The 11126-nt window shown below is 41.4% G+C and overlaps 1 protein-coding gene across 2 annotated transcripts in view; it reads left to right on the top strand.

The window, feature by feature from the left end:
* Positions 1 to 25: 25 nt before the first annotated feature.
* xrn2 (5'-3' exoribonuclease 2) overlaps positions 26 to 11126 on the top strand; it is an 81379-nt gene continuing 70278 nt past the window's right edge. Inside the window, exons 1-6 of one of the 2 annotated variants that reach the window (XM_087132494.1) lie at positions 26 to 218; positions 4471 to 4598; positions 5335 to 5508; positions 8245 to 8356; positions 9988 to 10077; positions 10489 to 10561. In XM_087132494.1, coding sequence (XP_086988620.1) covers positions 144 to 218; positions 4471 to 4598; positions 5335 to 5508; positions 8245 to 8356; positions 9988 to 10077; positions 10489 to 10561 — 652 coding nt within the window. In that variant the 5' untranslated portion in view covers positions 26 to 143. The remainder of the gene's footprint in view (positions 219 to 4470; positions 4599 to 5334; positions 5509 to 8244; positions 8357 to 9987; positions 10078 to 10488; positions 10562 to 11126) is intronic. The other variant, XM_087132502.1, reaches the window with a different exon arrangement.

The raw sequence follows: 11126 nt of genomic DNA, 5'->3' as shown, positions 1-11126 counted from the left end.
AAGGCTTCATCGAAAAACACGCCGAACACAATGAAGAGGGCGCTGTTTCACTTCACTCACGCGACGCACGGACAGGCCTATCCCGAGAGGAAATATTGGTTTGTCAGAAAGTCTGAAAAGTTATCCATTAAATTCTCGTCACCATGGGAGTTCCAGCCTTCTTTAGATGGTTGAGTAAAAAGTACCCATCCATAGTCGTACATTGTAATGAGGAAAAGGTAGGCCTAGGTCATTTTACTTCAAAGAGGGATTAAAACCTTGCGGGTTTTGCCGAAACAAGTTGTATCACGTCCATTAGGATACAAAAGACACCTATTTCCGACATCATTCTGAATGAGTTTGTTAATACGCCCTAGCCCCGCACGTGAGCCTTATCGCAAATCGCACAATGGTCAGATGGTAGAAAGTCATTATGGGAAGGAAAAAGGTGTAATGTCTGCTCCTTTTTCCTTCCCACAACGACAATGCCTTTCTACCATTGTGTAAAATCACCTATGCAGTATTTGCGAAAAGACTTGTAAGTTGTAGGGCTGTAGTGGCTCTCTTTTACAATCTCTTATCTGTCGCCACCACAGCCCTACTTCAAGGCATGTCTTAAATGCCTGAAATCCAAACTGCAGGATTGTCACAAACTTTGAATCCTAATAATCTTCCAAAATGAGAATGACTCGACAATTTTACTTACACTGGCGTATGTATTCCTCAGAGTTTGGACTTTCATATGACATGTAGTAGTACATGATGTACATGTATGAGCACCCTAGGCTAAGGCTTTCCAAAATCGTATATTTTCCGATGTATGGTGCCTTGAAAACCCAGCGTGTGATATTTACATGCTAGCTCTACTGAGTGGAGCGTTAGTATTCCTCTTTTTCGATTTTGGATGGGATCGTCATACTAACGCTCCACGCCTGTATATAGAATAAGGTGAAAATGGTTCTCAAAATTTCCAAACTCACCAAAAGTACCTCTGTCACCACCGACTGGCTTCCATAAACTTAAACCTTGAACTTCTCGCTGCCTCCTCCCATTCAGATACGGGCATGTAGAGTTTCTGGCCAATAAGTCTATGGACGAACATGGTCCTCTAACGGAACCGCAGGAGAGGCCCATATGTAGTCGGGGCACAAGACACATTGACCAGGAAACAGTCGCTGGTAGCACTCCCAAATGTCACAATCAACAAGCAGACGAACAGGAAACTGTTGCAATTAAATTTGAATAACATTAATATGCATGTCACTGTGCCATGCTCCACGTACGTGCTGCGGGCGTACTTTACACTAGCATAGTGTGAGTGCAACTTATTACTAAGCAATACTGTGACAACATGAATTATGCATCTACAGCACCTGTCAGGTGCCTTGACTTCCAACACACAAAGCGCTGCCTTCGTTTTTCAAAATACTGCAGGCCGGGTTTTATTAAGGTGCCATACATCGGAAAATATTAAATTGGAAATTTTTGTCAATTGTGCCATAATTTTTCAGTTAAGTTTAAATTTGTTTCATTAAAACCTCCAGGTCTAAGTAAACAGGCAAAAATCATGTGATTACTGTTGAAGGCACAGTTGATTATACCTCCAGCATGACAAGCTACACAAAACATTTTATGGTCATTATTGATGATGAAGAAATGAAATAACAGCTATTTCTTGTTTAAGCTTATGTCAAAGACATTTTGTCATTTTTGGACAACTTTCTAAGTAAGTTTCCACAATTTTCATTGAACCTCCAGGGCGTTACACTCGAAATTAAATCAAAAACTGGTAGCCTACAGTTTATTTCACCACCAGGTGGCCGCTTTCTTTAACAAGCTAGACCACCAAATGGATATACATTGTACAGCTTTGAAGTAGAACATATGCTCTTTCTTTGGGTACACTGAGCTTTCATTATTGAGAATTCAATTTGGATTGACATGTACATTTCCTCTGTTGTCGTGCAGAGATTCGTGTTTGAACAAGTTGCATTGTATGCGTGGCATCAACACACGTCTTGTACACATACACAACTGAACACTATGTGCATCTTACTGTTGCCATGGATCAGGGGGTTGAAGGGGTCAATGTTGGTCAACTGTCCCAACTCGTACCATCGACTCAACATACATGTAACTGTACCAACTCGTACCTTTGTCGAGTCGCATCTTCGACGTCGTACTTCCAGTAAAGACAACTCGCAACTTTGCGTATGAGACAACTCATACCTTCACAGAAATCAGAGCTTATAATAACTGTAATTAACTTGAACAATAATTTGATTTCTTAGTCATGTGTTTGTCACCTAATTTGCCATTTTGGCTACACTGCCTTCCCTACGCACGGGTGCAGTGACATTAATGTGAGACACATCGATGTCGTGCATGGTCAGGCAACTGACGCTGGTCAATGTGGCCAGCCGTCGTTGCATGCAATTTAGAATCTTCACCGTGCAGTCCACCATGATAATGGAGTGATGTCATGTTTTTATTCACTTCAAAGTTTCTAAAGTGATATCAGTTGTAACTTGTCAAAAAAAAAGAAAAGAGTTTATATAAGGAAGGCAACCATCCCCTAAAAATTAAAACAGAGACCAGAAACATTTCCAAAAGAAATCAAGACATATCAAGTTTTATTAAGTACACCCTCCAAAAAAGTTTCTAAACGAAGCCATTATTCCCCCACAAAATGAAAAGTCCAAGAATGTTTTCCTAGAGCCATAAGAATAAATTGAAGTCCCCCCCCCAAAAAAATGTTAATAAGGAAGTCAAGTTGGTAAACGGTCGGGTTGTTCGACATCCGTCACGTAAACCAACGGCGCAAATGCCTGCAGCAGGCACTATGCAGAAAATTATGCTGGTGCTGGGCTGGCCCAACTGCAGCACTACAGTTGACTAATTCCTGTAGAAAATTTCTTAACTTTATCCAAGTTTATACATCTCACACTTGACACAATTCATCTAAAAATGGCACTTCATGACATGGCATTGTAAGCATATGACTTTGAGTGGGCACATGCATGCATTTTTCTCTCTGTAGGTCTATGTCACTGTAGGGACCAATGACTGGCATCCTACTTGAGAACTCAAAGTGACTACTCCGTGATACTCCTTGTGACTTGGAGCCAAAACAGTTTACATGGTGTTGTAACGCTATCATAGCTATGGGGTTTTGGAGTCGAACTTGATAGGTGAATGATTCAAAGGTGTAACAAAGCTATTAAATCAAATTTTCCCGTTGGCAAACCTGAGTAATCTATAGCTCTTAAAGGGGTTTACAAGGTTTCAAGGCGTATTTTTTTTTAAAAATTAGATTTTTGCTCACCAATTTCTTGCTTCCACCTGCTGACGTTCACTCTGTTCATGCCATTTGTGTTTATCAGATTGCGCATGCATTGAGCCCACCAATGACCGTGTTTGTTCTGCATCTTACATGTAGTTTGACCATTTTTGGTGGTCATGGTGGCGGGGGGGGGGGATTTCCAAGTCTTGCAATCTGTGACAGCTACATGTACTTAGCACAGCATGTGGCGTGTCCTCATGGCGGTCACGTGATGAAAACAAGTAAAGATACCCCCAATACTAACCCCCTCCACCGAAAAGACCTAGCGGCAGCTCTGGAAGCTCATTTGGGACACAGCCGTAGTCTTCCGTGGATTACATCTTAGCAACAGTGCCCTCAGTTGTCCAGGAAAGCATGGCTAATTTTAAGTGTTTAAAAAAGTGAAGTTTTCAGTGCATTTTAAGCAAACAGGAATGTAAAAGAGTTTTCATGTATTGAAGAAGAATACAGAGTAATACAGAAAAATTGTCTAGAAAAATTCATTGCGGCTAGCCGCTAAACTTCAAACACTCAGATGTGAAGTCCGGGTACATAATTTAACCAGAATATTTCAGGGAATTCAAATGATTGTCTCATGGCAAGGTAAAGTTCCGTCTACTGCTGGATGGATTCTTGACAGTTTTGCTGGCCTAATAATGTTTCTAATTTTTTTTTGGATATTATAAACTCAGTTCAGGGATTTCTTTCTCCTTCAGGTCATTATGCACATGGAACTTTACTGAATCTGTTACATTTTACCATCATTCAGTACGACTCATCACTGTGGGATATTACCTGGACAACCCCCTCCCCTTTTCAGCACATTTAAGGACAGCAACTTGTGCCTCTGAGGTTCCATTTGAAATACATGTACACATATTTTTAATGGTGTCACTTACTTCAGAATGAAGAGGTGAATAGATCAGCCTGGAATTTTTAAAATGGCTGTAGAGTCGACATACAACTTTGACTATTTCAACACTTGCTGAGAAATATCGCAAGAATTCATCAATTCGAACCCTTTTCATGCGATGTTAATGCTCCGTCCTAGTATACGTATAGTTGCATGCACCTATGAACATGCACATGTAGTTGGGGATCTACATGTATTTTACCAGAATAATGAACAAACGATATTTCTTACTTTTGTTCTTTAAATTCATGTTCAGTTGAAGGTGGTGGATGGTGTACCCGTGCCAGTGGACATCAGCGAACCCAACCTCAATGACATTGAGTTTGACAATCTTTACCTGGACATGAATGGCATCATCCATCCCTGCTGCCACCCAGAAAACAAGTGAGTAGGATGATCATGACCATTTCATTTATCCCTCCCCTATTTGATTTGGTGCACAGTGTACATGTAGTGTCAAGGATGGATCTAGATTCCTCAACCCTAACTCCCTAGGGTGTGTGCAAAATCATATTAAAATTGAAGGATGTTATGCTTAATCTACAGGACAACAATGGAACATACAGGTCTCTGTTCCCCCCATCCAGTTGCATTCCTGCATTTAGTGGACCAAGTTCCACAACACGGTAGAGCGGCTTTGCTCACTAGCAGTCCCAACATGGACCACTTGCACCAGACAGCAATATCTTTCACAGTCTGTGCACTGTTTGTCAAAAGTAATTGAGAAAAGGAACCAGTCAGCTGATGAGCTACGATGGAGAAAGATCCCCATTTGCATTTGACCTCCTCTTTAGTGGTGATGACTGCTTTCATAGCTGTTGGTTCAGCTGGTTATGAATGAATGAAAACTGCTCCACTTTCATGCAGATACATGTAGTATAGTATAATGGTATTCAAAGAGACATGATGGAGGAAACGACGTGGACTAGTTTGGGACAACACCCTTGGAAATCCGTGTACACTTTCTCTTCAGTGAGTAGGGGAGGCTCTGGAGTGAACTGAGAGGTAGCAGCATTTTTCACTGTGTGCTAGGCATTGCTAATATCATCTGGGAGAGTTGTACAATTCAAGTTGTAGAATAGGACCTTATGCTGTCTGTTTCTGTCCTTCTGTCTGATAGGCCGGCCCCAAAGAACGAGGACGAGATGATGGTGGCCATCTTTGAGTACATCGACAGACTGATGCGCATCATCCGGCCGCGACGGCTGCTGTACATGGCCATCGATGGCGTGGCACCCAGGGCAAAGATGAACCAGCAGAGATCCCGTCGCTTCAGGGCCTCCAAGGAATCCAGGTCAGACAGAAGCGTTGGAAATACACCTGACCTGCAATCTCTTTCTTGGATCAGGAAATTTCTCAAATTGGCCTGTTTTTGGGGAGAAAAATTGGGATGCCTACATGTATATGCAACACACCCCTCCTTGAACCACATGATGTGGCAGGGACTTACAATTGAGACCCTAAGCAGTGATGGAAATAACAAAATAAAATTGATTAGCAAATTTGCTAATCATATTGTCATTTGATTAGCATTTTGATGAAATTGACTAGCAAAAAATAAATAGGCCTAATTCAGTACCATTATACCATGGTATACAGTTTACATATCGACTGATGTGTACACCAAGGCTAAACATTGAAACAACACACAGGTATGGTATAGCATGGTGGTTGGCTATGGCTCTGGCCAAAACTTGGGTGGAGAAACAAATTTTTACACAAGGAGAGAATAAACAAAAACCCGCTATCAGGGAGTCCCTACTCATGATTTTTTAGGGTGCCATTTTAGCTCCTGAGATGTTCTACATTTGACCTAGAACGGTTGGTGACTTACACATAAGTCAAATATTTAACAAGAAAAGGGAAATGGGATCCATCACTACAAATTGCACTGATCTGAAGTGGCTGTCAGAGTCTGTGCTTGCTTTGAGATCTGACAAATGTTCTGCAGACTTTCGAACGGCTTTGATTTTGGCCTCTTGCAAGCTACATGACTCACAGTAAAGGCCATGTCTTCCGGCTGATTCTTTTGTTTCAGCCATGGCATATCTCTGTGCTCTGCCGTTTATCAACGGTGCATTTGGACGGTGCTTTCGGCATTTTTGTTGGGCATTGATCACCAGGAAATGACAGAAGTTAACACGTGCTTATGCACAATACGTACGTGCGAAGTTGGTATCGTGCTTGGGATGTATGTACCAACGTGTACTTCATGGTGCCACTTATCCCACGTTTAATGTATATTTTTGCCTGATGTGTGCACTCGTACCGTATTGTACTGAACTACACGTGCTATATAATCCCACCAAATCACAGCAACCTCGTTTCCCCCCATGATCCTTGGGCCTCGCGCTGCGCAAAACTAGGACAAGAAACTGGGCGCGAGTTCGTTTTGTCAAACAATTCATTTTTGCTTTGAAGCCGCTAGCGCTCCGCACAAGGCCAGTTTCCGATCCGATCCATGCCGTGAGCTCGCTGCGTGCACAGTGACCAGCGGGAGCGGGTTGTATGGCCATTGTTTTGCACGATTTTACGAGAAATTTTCATTCGCAAAAATAGCACATCAATATCATGTTTGGCTCACTTTTCATGCAAAATGTGTCCCATTTTGCAGTGTGAATCCAGCTATTTCCATCACAGCTAAAATACATTTACTTCAAGTATTAAGGTTGCATTCTTCCCATAAAATTACTTTCAGTGGTTGCAAACAGTGGGTTTCTATTTTTATTCGTACATGTACGTTTGCAAAGGTTATGAGTGTTGCCGGCATCGCCCTCAACAGATCAAATGCTAAATATTGAATTTGGGCAAGTTTTGATGTTGTCATTACCCATATAACTGTATTGAGTACTTGCAAAGTGCCTTGCTCTGTGAACTCCTAGTAGCTACTCTCTGAGTTCATCGTCATGTTTACAAAGTGGCTGTATTGAGTACTTGCAAAGTGCCTAGCTCTGTGAACTCCTAGTAGCTACTCTCTGAGTTCATCATCATGTTTACAAAGTGGCAAACTGCATTTTGTGAATACCATGTACATTATGCCTTTGTATTTATCAGGGTTGTAGCTAGGAGGTTTTTAGTGCCGGCTATTTTTTTACAGAATGCTGGTTGCAATGTACATGTATGCACTCTCGAGCCAACCATGTACGTGTATGTACATGTACACTACTGTTCACTGCTGTTCATAAAAAGTTTAGCCTGGCCATTACATCGGTAAAAAAAGAAAAACTGAAAAATCAGCACTTGCAAAAGGAAGAAAAACGAACATCTGGCCTGTCAATGACTAAAAGGTGAGATTTCACAATCCAGATTGGAATTTGTGCTGGTTGGCAAGTTTCATTTTTCATCCTGAGTGGTGGCTAGCACCGGCCAGCACCAGCCAGCATAGCTACAACCTTGGTACCAGTATAACTTACATGCCAACATTCTTGTATGCGGTTTGCTGCTTCATTAAAAAACAGTCCCTCACAGGAATATCAGATTGCACTTTTGTGGTGCCCAACAACTGTGCTTCACTGTTTCATGTGCATCATTGTGCAGTAGACCAAATGCAGTGAAGAGGACTGCACAAAAGACCCTGGGTCATTTTGTGCTGGCAATCTACTGTGTACACACTGAACCTGTGCATGTTTGAGTTCCATATAGAAACTAGATGCTCACCAGTGACTGTGGGCATTTGTGCACATTTGTGCTGTAAAACCATAGGAGGGTTAGTATAGTCCTGTTTCAGGTCGGGACTGAAAACCCAATCCACACTGGACCAAGCCAGGAATTGAACCCGGGCTGCGTAGGTGAAAGTTCTATGCCAAGCTGACCCCCAGTTTGCTAACCCTTGAAGAGAAGATCGCTAGAAGTGCAAAAACTTGTTCCACAGTGAGCAGAGAATCTTCACATGCGATGTTAACGTGGTTCAGCAGCATTATGAATGGTTGCCCTGGAAACAAGATGTGCTGAATGATCCATTTTTTTCTTTGTTGTACCTAGTTTGCCCTTGTAACATTTCTTGCATACCTTATGTCTTACCTGTCACTAGAGAGAAGAAAGAGACTATAGCTCGCATCCGGGAGGAGGTGTACTCTAGAGGAGGATGCCTTCCACCTCCCAAACCAAGCGGGGAGCACTTTGACAGCAACTGTATCACACCAGTGAGTGTTAAAGTAACAAGTTTTCATTTTTAACCCTGGAGTTGTTTAGAGTGAAAACTGCCCATTTGCCAGGCTGGGGAGGTTAGATCTCATTTAATTGTTACCGGTCCATCGTTTCTAAGCAGCGCGATCGTGCAGGCGCTCCTACCGTGCTCCTCAACACTCCTAATGGAGCATAAAAGATTAAACTCCTGAAAAATATTTTAGGGCACTTTACAAATGATGAGCGATATGACAAAAACAGTGGACAACATCACCAAAAAGGACTTCATGATTCGTATGTAACTTAGGATTTCTCATTTAAACTGCTGCTACTTTCATACCTAGGCCTATAAAGTACAATTATTGTACGAATACGATTATCGCAAGCGTGGCCTGCTTTTGGACCGGCCAGCCGGCCCTGCATGCTCGTATAGCATGTACACTGTACATAATTATGCTTGCATGTACAGGTATGGTGTGCACAGTTTGGCTGTATGTGGTACAATCTGTTGCATGTTTTTATTGGTCGGTTAAAAGTTTTCAGCGACAAGAGAGGCAATCTGTATTGATCTTCTTTCTTCTGGCGCTTAAGCAGAAAGCAGTGTGCCATGAGCTATTGCTCATCATGAAAGCGTTTCTCCGTGCATACATACAACGTATGTGCCCATTGAATTTGTACAGGAAACCCTCCAGCGTGTCGGACCATAATCATACATAAACATTGTCACGTTCGCACATGCTTGTTGCTGTGACGTTTTCCCATTTTGTTTAAGGTAGATTATTTATTACAGTCTGCATCAGTGAACAAAGTTGAAGTGCAGTTTGAAATTTCAAAAATATTTTTTTTCTCAAAATTATGATTACTGTTAATGTTTCAAGTGAAAGAAATGCTCAAATCAGGATGAGAAAGGTTCACTTCCACTTTTGTTTTAATTAGAGGGACACGTACATCTGTTGATTTGTAGGTTGAAAGTTACATGTAACACTAGTTAATTAGTATAAAAATTCTGGTTCAAATAAAAAGAAAACAAGCACTGAGATGGTTTATGTGTCGTAAACCCATGTTTTCATGAACTGAAACTAGATTAATTTCAAAATTGCCCCCAGAACATTATAAGCCATCAGAAAAAGTGGAAACAATAGACTTCAGGGTACCAACTATCGTTTGACTTCATTTTGCACTTCTGTTAAATGGTTTATTTTAAGAAGAGTGATTTGCTGTCCTGAGAGATTTGAGGGGAGGGATTTGTAGCTGTCCTGGATTTTCTTACAATGAAGGACTGCGTTACGTTGCTGAGCATTTGGCGTCTCTCCCAGAACTCTCTCCAGACATTGAAAATGGATCTGTAGCTATGCCATCCCCTCAAAAAAATTAGTGTCGTGCAAGGGCGCCATCTTTGGCCAATGAAATTCTGGGCTGACATCTATGAGAAGGTATTGTCTCCATTCTTAAGATTCAGCAGGTCCCACTTTTGGTGTCCAAGTAATTCATGAAAGAGGGTGATGGCATCTTGTCATTTTAAGTGGAGAGATTTTTGACCCAAAATAATGACACATTTTGGGCCAGTTCAGTGTTTAATAACAGTGCATAAGCGAAATTTTCAGTTTGACCCAAAAATGAGACCATTTTGTGGTGTTTTATTTTTCAGGGAACCGAGTTCATGGCCAGGTTAGCTGAGTGCCTTCGTTACTACATAACAGATAGGCTCAACAATGCCCTGGGCTGGCAGAATATCAAGGTGAGAGGGCAGTGCAGTTGGCCTGCCTCAGTTGTTGCACTTTTTGGCGAGGAATGCTTGCAGCTAGTTGAAGGTTGCTTAGCTCCGTTGGTATTAAAACAGGATGTGTTGTTGTTTTTATTGGTTTGCAGTATGTAGTGGTGTGTACTTGCGGAGTACTTATTTAGTTCCCACTTCTCATAAGTCTCAACATTCTTGCACTTCTTGTTTCTTGTCACAGTTGTTTGGCAAGATATGCCCTCTGTGTTTCGGCTAACCCGCTCTACCCATCATCAGGAGATGATATGTTTTGTATCATCTGATTGAAAGAAATCTGTTGGACGTTGGTGTATTCGAAAGTGACATGATTCTGTTGATTCTTTTGTTAAGCTTGAAGATAGCCTGACATTCTTACCTGTGTTTCTTGTACAGGTGATTCTCTCCGATGCTAACGCACCTGGGGAAGGAGAACACAAAATCATGGACTACATCAGGAGGCAAAGAGGTAGGCCTTTTAAGCATCTGTGAATCTGTAACCTGTGCTTTAATAGTGCCTAAATTGGTTCTAAGCATTTGTGAATCTGTAACCTGTGCTTTAATAGTGCCTAAATTGGTTCTAAGCATTTGTGAATCTGTAACCTGTGCTTTAATAGTGCTTAAATTGGTTCTAAGCATTTGTGAATCTGTAACCTGTGCTTTAATAGTGCCTAAATTGGTTCTAAGCATTTGTGAATCTGTAACCTGTGCTTTAATAGTGCCTAAATTGGGTCTAAGCATTTGTGAATCTGTAACCTGTGCTTTAATAGTGCCTAAATCGGTTCTAAGCATTTGTGAATCTGTAACCTGTGCTTTAATAGTGCCTAAATCGGTTCTAAGCATTTGTGAATCTGTAACCTGTGCTTTAATAGTGCCTAAATTGGTTCTAAGCATTTGTGAATCTGTAACCTGTGCTTTAATAGTGCCTAAATTGGTTCTAAGCATTTGTGAATCTGTAACCTGTGCTTTAATAGTGCCTAAATTGGTTGCAAATGCGGCCAAATTTTTGCCAATGCGATCATATTTTCACCATA

Source organism: Acanthaster planci, linkage group LG01 (genome assembly GCF_054643075.1).
Source record: "Acanthaster planci isolate LZ-2023a linkage group LG01, COTS_SCS, whole genome shotgun sequence".
NCBI lineage: Eukaryota > Metazoa > Echinodermata > Asteroidea > Valvatida > Acanthasteridae > Acanthaster > Acanthaster planci.
This window is presented reverse-complemented; position numbering and strand designations above follow the sequence as displayed.